The sequence below is a fragment of the Rissa tridactyla genome, chromosome 1 (assembly GCF_028500815.1).
Source record: "Rissa tridactyla isolate bRisTri1 chromosome 1, bRisTri1.patW.cur.20221130, whole genome shotgun sequence".
NCBI classification, from domain to species: Eukaryota; Metazoa; Chordata; class Aves; order Charadriiformes; family Laridae; genus Rissa; species Rissa tridactyla.
The window spans coordinates 166,852,938-166,869,579 of record NC_071466.1 but is presented as its reverse complement, the minus strand read 5'-3'; the positions used below and the strand labels follow the sequence as shown (position 1 = coordinate 166,869,579).

The 16,642-nt window shown below is 40.6% G+C and overlaps 1 protein-coding gene across 1 annotated transcript in view; it reads left to right on the top strand.

Annotated features, from left to right (window-relative positions):
* The first annotated feature begins 419 nt into the window (after window positions 1-419).
* The window catches only part of ANO4 (anoctamin 4), a 114,199-nt gene continuing 97,976 nt past the window's right edge, over window positions 420-16,642 (top strand). The window contains exons 1-3 of the mRNA XM_054199248.1: window positions 420-510; window positions 1,717-1,853; window positions 8,721-8,879. Of these exons, the coding sequence (XP_054055223.1) occupies window positions 420-510; window positions 1,717-1,853; window positions 8,721-8,879 (387 nt within the window). The remainder of the gene's footprint in view (window positions 511-1,716; window positions 1,854-8,720; window positions 8,880-16,642) is intronic.

Here is a 16,642-nt window from a genome sequence, read left to right as displayed (position 1 = left end):
TGTTCCCTGTTAATATAAATTCTTGTCAACAGGAATTACAACTGCCTGTCACTAAGTTAGAGGAGTTGTGGAGAAGTGAAAGGATCAAGAGGTTATTGTGCAGAAGAATGATTCCAAAAGTTAGTCAGATTTGCAAATAAGTGTGAGGAATAGCGGGTTAGACAAATTTCTCTCAAGAGTAATAGAAGTTTGATCTTGCTCTGGTCAGGGGAAGAAGCTCAGTAGGTGATCTCTGAGGGTCCCTTCTAACAGTTACAACTGTACTGTCGTAATTCAGGATTTTGCCTGTGAAGCACGAGGTTGGAGAGAGGAAGTCTATCCACAGTTGAATCTTGATCCTCAGAAAAGGCATTTTTCTTCTCCCTGCCACACATCTCTTTATCACGCTGTCACACCAGAGCTGCAGAGTATGGGGTGCAATGGTGGACCTCGCCGTCCGCAGCCTGCCCACCCTGCATCTCCCGTCCAACAGACACGCAGTCAGCAGATCAGTGGCCCTTACGTGGGACTGTAGGTGTGCACAGCAGCGCTGCCCACAGCTTCTTTTCAGGGAGAGCAGGGAATGTCACCCTAAAGCTATCACTACTCTAATCTTGGGTATAGCACCAGCTTTTAACACATTCGTTCCAGTGTTTTGTTCCTTTTTCTTTTAATTAGAGTAAAATTATGACATGACACGGCATTGCATGAAAGGTGGAGGAAATTCAACCCATTTACTCAAGCCTGTATCTCCTGTCAGGGCACTGCTGAGGCCAGGGGTCCCCCATGGAGGGTGGCAGGGCAGGGCCTGGCAGCCTGGCTCTGTCCCACCGCCCCAGCCAGGAGAGAGCACGGGGGAACAGGCCCAGGCTGCCAGGCCCTGCCCTGGCAGGGACGTGCCAAGGCCAGGCCAGGATGTCAGTCCACGGGTTGACATCTGGACCAGGGGGTCAGACACAGCCCCAGGATGGCTGGGCAAGGCTTCCCCGTGGTGCTGCCTGGGCGCCTCCCCCCACAGACACCAGAAGGAGGGGGCCGCCCCGGGTGGCACTGCCTCTGTCGTGGCCCCCAGCCCCACTGGGGGCCCCCAGCCTGGGACCGGGGGATGTGCTCCAGGCCCTTAGTTCTCTTCGCTTTTTATCAGGGTTGGGTTTACTACAGTGTCCTGTAGATATAAGCTGTCGCTTCATGCACAAAAGAGGGCTGTGCAGTAAGTAGATCTGACTGTGCCAGCTTTATATGCATGAAAACATGCCAGATTGCGCAAAGACAAGCTTCTGCTCAGGCTCATTTATTCAGTGCTTTTCAAGTAACAGTATTTATTTGAGGTCTTCTGCCTCTGATTGCCCCACAGGCCTGTACAACTTCTAACTTGACACTTTATGTAGTAAGTTAAAAAACTGCTTCTTTATAATAAGAATTTCTCAGAGACCATAGTAATCCAGAAGGTAATTGTTTAAGCCACTTACCCCAAGAGAAGCTGAAGAGATAGCTGATGTATGTTTCATTGTGACAGAAGATTACTTATTTGTCATCAGAGAGGTATTGTGGTATCCTAAATCTTTATGTGGCTCACTGGTGAAGAAAGCACTCCTCCAACGTGCATCATATTTTAAATTTTACATAGTAGATACTTAAACCAGAACTAAAAAGTGGGATTATTGATAACATGTTATACTGAGTGTCTTCATTTGGCTCAATGGTGATTTGAATGTATATTTTTATTTTTGCTTTTAGTAGCTAAGGATGTCAACATTTTTTTTGATGAGTTAGAAGGCGTAAACAGCCCTTCCAAAGATGATGACTCCCTGCTTCACCATGGTAATTTGACCAGTACTTCTGATGATGCCAGCAGGTTGGAAGTTGTGGGAGAGGTAAGAACATACAGAATTATTAATATAGTAATTATTCATGCTCATTGTAAAGAGAGAATAAATGTAACGTGATTTAAAATCTCATTCTGTGCAAGACGATCTGAAATATAAAATATCTCAAGTTAAAAGGAGGTTTTATTGATTTCATGCATCCCCATTGAAAAGTCTATATAGGCCTTTGTTGTCTGCATGTTTTCTGAAACAGCCAAGTCTAATGCTTCACTGCTTCTGAAAATAACGGAAAAATTTTCCCTATATTAATCCCCTGGGGGGAAGAAAGGAGGAGGAGAATTTATCATAAATCTGTCATAAGAAGCATTGGGTATCAGATATGTGACACGTTCCCTCCCACTGAAGAACAAGTGACTTGATGGTGCTTAATGGTGATTCAGACAACATACCGGGGGGAATCATTCAGCACTAAGTCCCTTTTAAATTATGTCTTAAGGCAGGCAAACCATCATGGACCCAAGGATGAAAATTTGGGCCTAAATTCCTTTTTGTGTCTTCTGTGCAGAAAAGAACATGATACCCTTTGACTTTGCCTCTGACTGCCCTACAACCTACAGATGTTAGGGCTATCTCCTAGGGGAGTGAGGACACCCAGGACTTGTCTCCTTTCCCCCACCTCAGGAGTGTGGTTGCATCCAGACTACTTACTGAAGTGGTCTGATGTTACCTGCAAGCTGTGTCTGAGGATTTTTTGGCAGAGCGCAGAACTGGCAGGGAGCATACTAGCAACTAAAAAGCATGGAAAACCATAGGATATTACTGAAGGTCCTGCCCTGACCCTGGCTTGTTTATTAGTTCAGATAAAATTTAGAAGATATAATTACAGATTACGGTTTTTTAAGGAGCTAGAGGATTTTGTGGTTCAAGTTCTTTTGTGAAACACTGCTGAGGAGTTAGAGATTTTTCTTGTGCTAGAAATTCAGCCCATAGAGAGCTGCACTTCTGAAATGTTTAGACAGATAATTAAAGCAACAAAATTCAGGGCACCCAGAGATATGTTTGACCTTGCTCACAATTTCGTCTTCCCCTTTACTCATCACTCTTCCCCAGCTTCCCATACAACTTACAAAGGACCATCTTTGCCTGCTTACACTATCATAGGTTAACCTGACGTGATATTCCTGGGTTGCATTTTGGGATCATGTACCATATGGTCTCTAACAAAAGGACATGGGTGAAAGGCACATGATCTTTGCATGTTAAAGAGGAAAAGTGAACACAAAATGGTCAGAAGGACAGAGGATGAGATAGAGCAACGTATGCTGCTGTTATGGCAAAAAGTTTTTTCCTGTTCAGTGTATTCTTTGTCATTTTTTAAAGGAAAAGGGAAAATGTCTGAGGAATATTTTCCTAGTTGAACAGATTTTTTATTTTATTTTATTTTTTTGCATAATCATAACTGAGGAAAATAACGATGTAGGTCATGTATAAGAGGGAAAAAAAACCAAAACAAAACAGAAAACAGTCTTAATGGGAGCTGAGGGATGCTCTAGCTTACAAAAAGAGTTTCAAGGTACTTGGCCTCTGCTCAATTTCAGAAGGAAAAGATGTTTAGATGTTGTATGGTTTGTGTGGATAAATATGGGAGCTCAACTATACAGTGGTGGCGTGAACTCTGAAGCTTCAAGCTTCCTTTCAGTCTTTCAGTTTAGTTTAGTAGCTGAGAGCCCGTTGGTCCTGCTTAATGCCATCAAGATAGGGGATCCGGCCCCAGGGAACGTCTGAGTATATTGATGTTTCTTTGGTTCAGTTTTAAAGCTAATATTGCAGCCAAATAATTTAATATGGTTTCTGTCTGAAATCATTAAAATGAATTTACAATCAAAAAAATTTTACAAGGACAAAGATTTCTTATCGCTTTTGTGTAGCTGACAAGTTGAAATATTGTTTGTTTCAACCGCTAGTTGTTCGTGCTGAACCAGAAGACCCAATGAAGACTTTACAGATGGAGCTTTATCAACAGCCAGATTGGGATTCAGCTTGTCCTTTGGCTGAGATGTGGTTGTTTTTTCCTTTGTTTTATGTTTCATTAAAACACAGCTACAGTCTAAGCAAATTAAAAATCACATTTCCCTTTGTGTGCATTGATCAAAATACTTTTTACATATGCCAATATAACAATTAGGTATACACTTCACAATTTAAATCCAGGATATATTATCACTAAAATATTGTACTATGTCCACTGAAGTTTCATTTTCTGAGAACTGGGGAAGCAGAAGAAAGAAGGTAAAAATTAAAGGAAAAGTGGTTTAGGAGCTGTACGCTAGATATGCATCCATTCTGCCGGCCTTTCTGTGGAGTAATAAGTTAGTCGTCTTTATCCAAACAAGGGAGAATAATGGAGCTGGGACAAAATTTGACTTCTACTTAAATGAATTTATATGGCCTATTCTTGACATTCTATCTAATGTAGGTAGTTTTGAAATTAAAATTGTAAGAGTCATTCCTACAGTCTTCACTTTAAGCATCAAACTGTTGATATTTGGGGGCAGTGTTATTAACATTGCACAGAATAGAGTTTGTTTTAACAATCTCTTTTATAAATTGGAACTCACACTGAAGATTACAGCAAGAAAAACATATTCACATTGCCATATAAGAAATCTGATGTTCTTTACGGCACTTATGATAGCTTGTGCAATTTCAGTTCAGTTTTCTTGTGTGCGTTCATCAGAATACAAGCTAACTGCATATTTTTTTTCCCACTAAATCATAGAATAATGAATCTTAGAATGGTTTGGATTGGAAGACACTTTAAAGATCACCTCATTCCAACCCCCTTGCCGTGGGCTGGGACACCTTCCACTAGACCAAGTTGCTCAAAGCCCCATCCAACCTGACCTTGAGCACTTTCAGGGATGGGGCATCCACAGCTTCTCTGGGCAACCTGTTCCAGTGCCTCACCACCCCCATAATGTCTTCCTTATATCTATCCTTATATATCTACCCTCTTTCAGTTTAAAGCTACTACCCTTGTCCTATCGCTACATGCTGTGTAAAACATCCCAGTTTCCTTCAGTGAGCAGGATGGATATGGAAAGAGATTATCTAAGCTTTCAGAGAAAACTGCAAATCTGTCACTTCCTAGATTTTGAGCACTTGATTTTGCAGCCTAGATATTTTCATTATTAAAAAAGCTCCATGTAATTAAGTATATTATGGTGTCAAGAAGAATATAGCAACCAGTGAAGATACATGGAAAAATAAAGTTGCAGCTTACACAAAATTATAGTCTAAATGGACAAAATGATTTTTTAAAAAAAAAGAAAACAAAACCAACACACAGAGAAAATATGCTTGTTCTTTGATTAGAAATGTGCCATAAAGATGGGTGGTTCTGGATTCCTTTTTTTCTTCATAAGTTATCACTGTTAGTGGTGCACGTATTAACCCCCTCCACCAGCTGTGAAGTTGCATGCAAGTCTAATTTCAAATAGCCACAAGCAGCAAGAAAAGACGATCTCTTTAGAATTTGAAGACCTTCATTGCTTCATTGAGCATCCATACTGATAATAAACAGGTATCAAAATAACTAGGAATCAAAAAAAGAGCCTAATCTGTGATTAAATTAGCGAACATTGGAGTCCCTTCTGATTTATCTTTTTAAAGATCTGCATGTAAAGTTTCAAATTCCTTGATTTTGTCAACTAAACTTTTGTTTAAATGTTCCATTTAAAGTCTTTATAGCTGTTAGGGTTATGAATCCTCTGATTTTGGATAGTGAAACATTTGGGGTAAGCCCTTTAGTCTCTATGCTCTCCTAGCATGTATAAGTCCCGTGTTTATGAATGTTGATGGCTCCCAATTTTCGGGTCTGAGAATATGAAAACTAGTGCATTCCTTGGAAAAGACTTCCCTGTTAGAGGTGTGCATTACAAATAAAGCTGCAAAGATAGCCAGAAATGCTAAACTTCTCACTAGAGTTAAGTCTTCCCTGTTCTTTCACTTTCTTCCAGCATCCTTTTTCAGATGAATGAATGGAGGTTTGACGTACATGACTAGACTTCTTTCCCACCAAAAACTGCAGTCAGACCTGGTTCTAGATTTGTTTAATCAGCTTAGGAAAACTGAATTTTGAAGTCGTAACACAGGGAAAGGACATGTGATTCTAGAGAAGGGTCAGCAAAGCTCAAGGTAGGAGAAAAGTCTCTGTCTAGAATAATATAGGCCTGGAATACTGTGGACAAGGCAAAAGCCCTGCAGCTGCTATTTCCTGACGCTTCTGCACCAGCCCGACTTTCTCCGTATCATGTTAGATCCTCACAGTTCTTCTAAATCCAGGCTGAGTCTATAAAACTGCCTTACAGACTGTAACAGAGGGCAACAGAAAGGGTTCCTTCTCAGAAGCCATACCAGTCTAGTAGGATTTATCAGTTTGGATTTGACATACTGTGTTCATAAAATGAAAAGGACCTTCCAAGTACAGATAAGAGTCCCAGCTGCCTTTCTGAGAGAAAAAATGTCAATACTATAGTTGGGAGTATTTCGGAAATCCAAGAGAAAGTAGTTGTCTCAGGAAATCATATTTATAGGGGAAGAAGTCCTACAAGTCAAATAACTCAACTAAATCTCATAGATGCTCTTTAATGTAAGGTTCTACATGCACTGATGGGTCGGTGTAGGGCAAACCAGTTTTCTTCAGAGAAAGATGAAACATAGGAAGTATAAAGGGCAAATCTGTTTTTCCAGTGGAGTCACTACTGCATGCAGACAGAGACACATTCCGTGTGGCACATTCTGGACAAGTCTGTGCTAACATTTTAGTTCAGATCAGGAGTGTACATTTGAAGTGAATCTCTCAATTGCACCTACCCATGCTTTGTTTGCATTCCAGAGCAGTGTTGGATTCCAAACCTGGATTCCTTCTGGATGCAAATAAATTGTGAGATGTACTCCAGTGAGTCTCCCAGACCCAAACTGGAGTGGGCCCAAAGTAAGCCCTCAAGCCCTACATAGTGTGGACAGCAGGTCATCAGCACATATTTGATTTGCTCTGCAGATCCTTTCCTATTACACTGCTTTACTTGCTAAAATACACATAGTGACCCTGGGACCTACAGACCAGGAAGGATGGCTCAACAGGAGACTTAGAAATCGGAGCAGGACCACCAAGCTGACCCACTGCCTCTAAATCTCCTACTGTACCCTTCCTTTATTTAAATAACCTTAAATAGCCTTTTGGGTTTTTTAATATCATCTCAACATAGATATTTTATGGAAAAAAATAAACTGTGCTTCCTGAGCTGTTTTCATATTTAATGCTCTGTGAAAAATACTTCTGATATCCTGATAATATCATTTGTCAACATGATATGCAATATAGATATAAATGGTTTGTTACTGTTATTTCCTTAGGGCTTAAATCTTTTTTCTAGCCTTCTTTTGCAGCTCAAAGAACTGTTCCACTATATGAAGTCTGCATTAAGCTATGTCAGGAGTCAGGCACTATAATAAAAGAATCTTAAAAAAATTCCCCTTTCTGCCTTCAGTAAACTGGATGTACCAAGGGAATGAAACATTTGGGAAGCTTTCATTGGTTTTTCCATTTAATGAAAATGCCCGCTGAGAATCAGGAATATAGCTTACACTAAACTCTTTGAATGGGAATATTCTTTTTTTTTTATTCTGTAAGAAGCAGTTCTCCTATGGAGAAAGTATTTTGAAAATTTCCTACTTTTCCCAGATGTTAAAGGCAAAATATTTATTTTTTTTTATCAGAGATTTGATCATATATTATAGGGCATGGCTATTTCTGGCAGGAATGGTTGAGCAAATTCTGGAAAAACAGAGAGGAATTAGCCTAACCCTCCCTTCAGTTTGAAGCTGGACTGATCGTGAGGTCCTTGAAGGCCCCTACCCACTATACTGCCCTGAGGGAGTGCTGTTTGTTCCCATATATCATTCACAGTGTACATTTCTTGAACAAAACACTGCCGCCCACAAACTGCCATGCAATTTCAACTTGTTAGAAAGTGAAAGCTTAACCCCTGGGCAGGACTTGTATTACGTGGAAGTAGTGTAAATTGGGAGGAGGATCTGTGGAGAGTTTCATCTCGTGAATTTCTGAAAAGAGACCAGCATTTTGGTCTTTTAGATCTCAGGAGAGGGACCTGCTTGACCTCTTATAAACAGTGAAATCAAGTTGTTTCTTTCTGTCAGAGCAAACATTTGAACAGCCAAGAAATAGTATGTATTGCATTTACGTACTGCTAGACCAAATACCAGGAATTACTTTCAAATAAATCCAGTGAGATTCCTCAGTTGTTCCTTAAGCCAAGAATACTCTGTAATTAGTCTGATGAGGTATGATGAGGTAGGTACAGGACCTCCTTATCCTTTCTGTGTCCTGTGAGGCAGAGGTACTACCGTCATCTCAAAGCAATGAGAATCTCTGTGCCAGGTCTTAACTGTTTCTCACCACAGTAAATGTTCATGCCATTCCTTATTCTTCTCTCGTGTACAAAGACATTCTACCATACTAAGTTCTTAATTTTAAATTTACACTTCAGTAACACTATTCTATGCTTTATTTTATATCTAAGAAGTTATTGCTAATTTTCTGGAGGGTGGTGGGGGAGGAAGGTTGGCTTGTGTTCTCCGTTCTCTTCTATCGCATGCCTGTATGACCAAACATCTGCCTAAGAAGACCTCCTGGTTTTGAAATGGGGAAGTCTGTACTACTTTCAGATGACCTCAGAGGCACTGTATGTAAAGCACGTAAAAACTTGAACAGCTTGTCCTGATTCCTTATCTTTCCTGTTGAGTATTACTGAAAACTGCTGATGCAAACAGCAATGCAGCAATTACCAAGGCAAATTAACATTACTGAAATGTTTGACTTTCTCTTTACAGGAAGTACCTGATAAGAACAAAGCTAATGGACTATATTTTAGAGATGGGAAATGTCGGATTGACTACATCCTGGTATACAGAAAATCTAATCCACAGACAGAAAAGAGGGAAGTATTTGAGAGAAATATCAGAGCAGAAGGTCTTCAAATGGAAAAAGAGGTAAGAGAGCTTTCTTGAAAAAAACTTCCAACATTTAAAACTGTATAGAATTTGAAGGTATGAGTTTTGTTTACTCTGAAACCCCTTTACTCTGTTATAGCAGTGAAAAAATGCTTTTAAGCATGCCTAAATATAGGCTATTTATTGCTAGAGCAGTGGGAAAGCATAGCCTAAAGGAAAATCAGACACATGGATTGAAGGCCAAAACAGGCCATTACAGTCATCTTTTTCAACCTTATGCACAAGTAGGCCACAGAATTTCATCCACTGTGCTGCATGATATAGAAAACAAGTGCTGGGTTTCCATGGCCTAAATTCTACTGAGTGCAATACACATTTCTGCATCTATGTTTCCTTTTAGCTACCTGTTCCACTCTTTCATGAGGCTCTTGGTACTCCTTTGTTGTGGCAACTAGGACCATGCAGTCACTCGCTTACTTCTCCCCTCCCCACCCCCACAGCCCCCTTCCGGCTATGGGATGGGGAGAAGAATCAGGAAAAAAAAAAGGAAAACTCATGGGTTGAGATAAAGACAGTTTAATACATAAAGCAAAAGCCATGCATGCAAGCAAAGCAAAACAAGGAATTAATTCACTGCTTCCCATGGGCAGGTAGGTGTTCAGCCATCTCCAGAAAAGCGGGGCTCCATCACACCTAATGGTTACTTGGGAAGACAAAACATCATAACTCCAAACGTCCCCCCCTTCCTAAACATGACATCATATGGCATGAAATATCCCTTTGGTCAGTTTGGGTCAGCTGTTGCAGCTGTGTCCCCTTCCAACTTTTTGTTCACTCCCAGCCTACTTGCTGGCGGGGCAGTATAAGGAGCAGAAAGCCTTGACTGCTTAGCAACAACTGAAAAAATTAGTGTTTTATCAACATTATTCTCATCCTAAATCCAAAACATAGCACTATACCAGCTGCTAGTAAGACAGTTAACTCTATCGCAGCTGAAACCATGACATCTTTCCAGAGACCTAACCAGACCCCTGCCTTCCTTTTCCTGTCAGCTTAGGTATATGGACTCGAGTGGCATTTTGGTAGTTTGAAAACAACCTAAAGTCTCTCCTTCTATCTTAATCCTAAACATTGGAATAATTGGACAGTAGATATAAATTTTTTATATCAACATTATTTCCAACACAATGTCCTAACTCTTTTCTGGAGAACAGTATAAAAATGTATGTAAAGTGTCTAAGAATGTATTGATGTGATAGGTAGCAGGATAGAGGCTTAAAGAGACCATCTCTCTTGCCTAGGCTATGTTCTTTCTTAAACTTTCATATCTGTGCTTAAACAGGGCCTAAGTCTCACTTCCATGCAGAATAGATATTGCTGAATATTTAACTTTACTTGTGCTTTATCGACTCACACTCATGGTAATATGCGTTGTCATGCTGCTACTGATAGAAACACTAGAGGAATTTTCAGGTCACAGGCTTTGGTCAATTATGTAGGTGCTGTATATTATCTCCCTTTATTTCACGGAATTCCTGGTACATGTGGCAATGTAGAAAATGAACGTGGAATGAATACTCCCCATTGATACATTTGCCTAATGGTTTTGAACCAATCTTTTCTTACTTTGTGATTTTTGCAGACTTATTACTGCGTTAAGGTCAGCGGTGAAAGCTATGAAATCACTTTATATTTTAAGTATTATGAAACTTATTGCAACATTCTGCACAGAAAACTTTTTCAAACTGATGATTTAAGTGCTTACTATAGAGTCTTCTTGTGGCTTTCAAGCCCGTTCATTTGGACTTTGCTGCCTAGGCTGCATGAATGTTCTGCCCATTTGATTATTCATTTCAGCTTCTATTATGCTACTGACATGCAGTTTTATTTCCTATTAATATCATTTGACCTTGGTGTGACTTCTCGCTAGCATCAGTAATTGTACATTTTCTAAGCTCAGAATGATCAAAATGAGGTTGCGTTACATGACTCAGGCTAATGTTTTTAAAATCCAGGGTAGCAATCTTTTTAACATAGGACTCTGACCTAAAATTAAGACCTAGCGTGTATATTTTATGATCACTTTAGTTTCCAAATTGAATTATAATCCTGAAGGAAATAAGTACATTCTTGGTACGCTCCTTCCCCCTCCCTGCAGAGTAACAACTGTGCTGCATAACACTTAGGTTTACACTAAGCTGTGTGATTGGTTAACACCTAGATTATTTCTCATTATTTTTACTTCTGCTTTTGGTGAGACTATGCATCATTCTGAGTTTCAATTCTGCAATATTTTAACAGCAGGTCTGTTTTCTAGTTCTTCATATATAATATGAACAATGTTCGTATATAATATGAATAATATCCCTGGAAGTGTTCAAGGCCAGGTTGCATGGGACTTTGAGCAACCGGGTCTAGTGGGAGGTGTCCCTGCCCATGGCAGGGGGGTTGGAACTAGGTGATCTTTAAGTTCTCTTCAAACCCAAACCATTCTATGATTCTATAATATATTGCTTCCACTGGGGAAAGTTTGTTCCCAGATAAAATGAGAGAATTGTCTGTGGCTTTGGCCACAGAACTTACACAGAGGCACAGACCGTGACCACTGGACTGAAAGAAACTTTTTACCTTCCATGAATTTTGTGTCGTTGTTGGTTCATTCTCTTTCGACTACTGGCTGTTCATATATTGACATTCGATTGTTTTAGTCCTGTTTTTTTAATGTGAAATCAGTGGCAGAGATGAAAACGTAACAGAGCTGTTCACACTGCAGTTTCAAAACCATATTCCTCAGGAACGCTGCAGAGAGAGAAAAATGCACTGCAGTAGCTCGCTGACAAGTGTAGCACAGCAAAACACCCAGGGAGTGGTAAATGCAGGGAGCAAAGTGTTTACTTAACAGCATGAAATGAGAAAATGAATTTGAAATGGATTCATAATGTTGAGATATGTTCAGGCACAATGTCAAGTTCATGTAGCTGAGGAAAGTCTGAACAGGTATATGTTTCTGACTCTACAAAAAGGTAATAACATTTTGCAGAGATTCCCCAACAAATTCACACTTGCATTCTTCAGCTATACCACACCCATGGAAGTCTGCCAGGTTTAGTGCTCTGTATATCTGGTAGTAAACAAAGAGGGCATCACAGACCAAGGGATCATTGATTTAGTGAAGGTATGGAAAACAGAGCTCTGAGAGGAAATGCTAATTGAGTGGAACGGCATAAATAATTTCCCGACCCTTCTCCCAGCTTTTTAGTGTATAATGGGTCTGGGTAGGATGAGTGTGTTGTCCGAGTCCAACATGGGTCACATCCAACACATGCGACCATATGCATAGAAGCTCTAGGTAAGTTAATTGAAAATATAGGTCGCTCCAGGAAAAGAGACTGTATTTTCTTTTCAGCCAGATATAAAATTTCCTATATTGATTTATCCTTTTTTACAATGTCTCACAAGTGAGATAAATAACTATGATATCCTGGGTTTGGGATTCTTGATGACCCAACTATTTTCATTTTTTAATACTCTTTGAAACAGACGTATTTATTGGGTGAAACGGAGAGGGGAGTCTCCAAATGGAGCAAGTTCTTATCAGAGATGGGGTACCAATAGCATTGCCAGTTTGTAGGCACTGATACCTTCTGTAAATACTACACAAGACTCAGACCTTCTGGAGCTGACTGGCAAATGGTCAAGAGGAGACAGGGTACTACTGTCCACATTCTGAGGGTATGTTTCATATTTATCCAAATACAAGATAAACCTGAGATTAAGATCAGCCCACTGACACTCAGAAAAATATAATTTATGATCGCTTTTCTGTAAAGAGAAAAACCAGATAGTGTCTGTCATTTCAAATATAGTGTTCATCCCTCTGGGACAGTGAAAACCCAGCATTTTTCTGGAAAACTGATCTTTCCAAGAGAGAAAGAGGAGTCAGAATTACATTGGGCCCACAGTATTTTTCACAAGAATAAAGATTTATAAATTCAACCTCTTGGCCAAACTTCATCTAAATTCCTTAATCAGAAATTATTCCTGCAGCTTCAATTAATGTATTTTAATCCCTGTTAAGTTGCTGTAAAGAGTAACTGCGCTGTGCTGGTACAGGGATACAGTATTACAGACATCTTTCAGTAAGGTGGTACTTTAAATTATACTACACTAATAGAGCATGCACAGAGGTAGCCAGCATGGAGTAGCTAACGTACATAACTTGTTCACTTACAACCTATTTAAGTGGGACTGTAATGCACTGCAAATGCAAGATAGAGGTAAGGTAGTTCAAAGAAATCTATGCTGGATGAACAAACACGGACCACCCTTGGATTTGTAATTTGTAAAAGAGGAGGAGGAGGTAATTTTATGTTTAAGTAAATACTGTGTATCCAAAATGAATCTTCTGTTGGGTAGGATCTGGTCACATAGCCCTAGGAATAGACTGCATTTAGTTTGAAGCTGCCTTGTTTTTTGGTGTTTTTTTTTCTTCTCGTGACTGCAGTAAACTAATTCATACAGAGTAGTTCTACTACTAAATGTACTTGATACATTTTGCTTAAGTATTGTGTTCCAGAGTTTTTAATGTATAATTTGTAAATTGATTTGGTACAGTTTATTTGAAAAGGCATTTGACATGCCTATAAAAACTGATAGAAATATAGTAAAGGGTAACTAATCACATAACTAATCACATATATATTGCATGTTAATGTATGCTAACGTTTCAGTATAAAAGCAATGAAGTGCTTTAAAGCAATAGCATTTCTTCCTGCCTTAAAAGGCAGGTCTCCTCACAGCTACTGGATGCGGAATACGTTTCAGGAACTAGTTTCAGTTATTTTACAAAAAGCAGTCAATCCATTTGGTCTTCTGCCTGCACATTGATCTTTGTATGTCCCAGATAAAAGAAGATGTGAGCGTAGTGTACTGGTCCACTCTTCGGGACAATCCAAATGGTGTGTTTTTTGTATTACATGCCCGATTAAAAATTTAAACATTGCCACCATAAGTGTCAAGCTGTCACCAGGGCATCTCTAATTGCGTTCACTCCCTGCCTCAAGCAGCAGCTGACATTTCTGGTGCAACATCTGGCAGCTGGTATGCAGCTGGTGTATACAATAGGCGGTAGAAATATACAATAGGTGTTCTCTGGAGAAAATCCAAAAAGTCAGGGAAGAAAAGCACAGTATAAACTTCACTTTTGTTGTATGAAAAAATATCTACTGGCAGGTATAATCTGAGTCTGAAAGTTATGTTAATCCGAGTCTGAAAGTTATGTTTAGAGATCCTTTTCAGTAGTTGATGCAATATAATTACAGGATACTATTATTTCATGGCTTTTCAAGTTTGCCAGCAGATGTAGATAGGTTCATGGCAAGGTAGTAGGAGTTCTACAAAGCAGTTCCTCTTAATGTGGCTGTAACTTTGCCCAAATGGGACAGGACTTCAGAGGCTAGAAACATTTATTCAGTCAGAGACTTATATTTAGCAGCAACTTGGAGCCTGGTTTAAAATGATGAATGTTGAGAGAAATTGCAGATGACAGAAAGAGCACACGATACAGTGTCTCCGTGACTCTTGGCTCATTCCTGAGTGTAAAACCAAAATAGACTTATGACCATGTCAAAGTGAGGTAAAAGTTAGAAATAAAGAATGAGTATGAAAAAACCAAGAACTTCAAAGACTGAAGCTTCAAATATAGTTGTGCTCAGAAAGTGATGATGTGAAAGAGGTGTTATAATCAACAGCTATTGCTCCTGAGCATATCAAATATTATCATCTTTCTTTCTGGCAAAAATGACATCTTCTACTTTTTGTTGCTGCTGTTATTACTGCAGAGCCAAAACACTTATGTGAGACTGATCTTTTTTCTGGTTTGTGCGTCATCACTGCAATTGTTCATGAGACTCCTGTTACATAAACGTTATTGCTGATTGTGAATCATGGGCAGAAAAGAATTAAGCTGACTTCCAGACCCCAAGTGGCATTTGCAGATCTGAGTGAGCAAAGGTGTTTTATAAACTTAGCTTATGTAATTTGGTTCTCTGAGAAGCAGTGCACAATAAAATCTCAGTGCCTTTGGAGCTGACTGTAAGTTTCTTTTCCAGTTATGACTTCACTTTATTCAGTTATTGAAAGAACAATAACTTGTTTGTAATTTATTGCTGCTATAGATGTTAATTTAATCAACCAGGCATACAGTTTATACCAGAGTGCTCAGCCTATGGCCCACTAACTACGTGCAGCTTGCCAAGAGAGTTTGTGTGATGGCCAGGAGCAAGCTGCAGGTCAGCTGGGGAACCTTTCCCTGACTGCTAGGTTTCCTTTGGTGCTCATATCCTTTCCCTGTCATGCTGAGTTTACTCTGCACATACCAAAACCCCCTATCCGCTAGAGAAAAGAGTGGCTAGGGAAAGCTTCCACCATCAAAATTACATCTGCTGTCCTCAGCTTTTTTTTTACAGAGAGAAGGATATCTGTGAGCATGTACTGTGTGCGATATGTGCTAGGAAGCACCAGGATGACTGTGGGTGTGATGATCATCCATACTGTGCAGGCATGGCAGGATGCCATGGAGGCCACATGGAGGATGTCACCGATGGCTAACAGGCTTCCCTTTAGGACAAACTGGCATTTGGACAAAACTAGGCCTTCTTGGCCATTGGAGAAGACCAGATGTTGTATTTGGTTTGCATAGTAGGATTTTGGTAGCTGGGGAACTACAGGGGTGACTTCTGTGAAAAGCTGCTAGAAGCTTCGCCTGTGTCCAATAGAGCAAATGCCAGCCAGCTCCAAGATGGACCTGCCACTGGCCAAAGCCAAGCACATCAGCAAGAGTGGTAGCACCTCTGTGATAACATATTCAAGAATGGCAAAAAAACTGCTGTGGAACAGCAGCCAGAAGAGAGGAGTAAGAATATGTGAAGAAACAACTCTGCAGACGCCAAGGTCAGTGAAGAAGGAGGGGGGGGAGGAGGTGCTTCAGGCACCAGAGCAGAGATTCCCCTGCAGCCCGTGGTGAAGACCATGGTGAGGCAGGCTGTCCCCCTGCAGCCCATGGAGGTTAACAGTGGAGCAGATATCCACCTGCAGCCCATGGAGGACCCCACACTAAAGCAGCTGTATGTGCCCAAAGCAGGCTGTGACCCTATGGGAAGCCCACACTGGAGCAGGCTCCTGGAAGGACCTATGAACCTGTGGAGAGAGGACCCCACACTGGAGCAGGTTTTCTGGCAGGACTTGTGACCCTGTGGGGGACCCACACTGGAGCAGTCTGTTCCTGAAGGACTGCACCCCGTGGGAAGGACCCACGCTGGAGCAGTCCGTGAAGAGCTGCAGCCCGTGGGAAGGACTCAGACTGGTGAAGTTCATGGAGGACTGTCTCTCGTGGAGAGACCCCACCCTGGAGCAGGGGAAGAGAGTGAGGAGGAATGAGTGGCAGAAACAACATGTGACGAACTGACCACAACCCCCATTCCCCGTCCCTCTGCACCGCTCAGGGGGAGGAGGTGGGAGGGAAGGTCTTTTTAAGATTTGGTTTTGTTTCTCATTACCCTACTCTGATTTGATGAACAATAAATTAAATTAATTTCCCTGAATTGAATCTGTTTTGCCCATGACAGTAATTGGTGAGCGTCCTTATGCTGACCCACATGCCTTTCGTTTTATTTTCTCTCCCCTGTCCAGCTGAGGAGAGACAGTGATAGAGCGGCTTTGGTGGGCACCTGGTGTCCAGCCAGGGTCAACCCACCACAGATGTCGTTCAGTGTTAATCTGCTACTGTAACTAATATCAAGCAT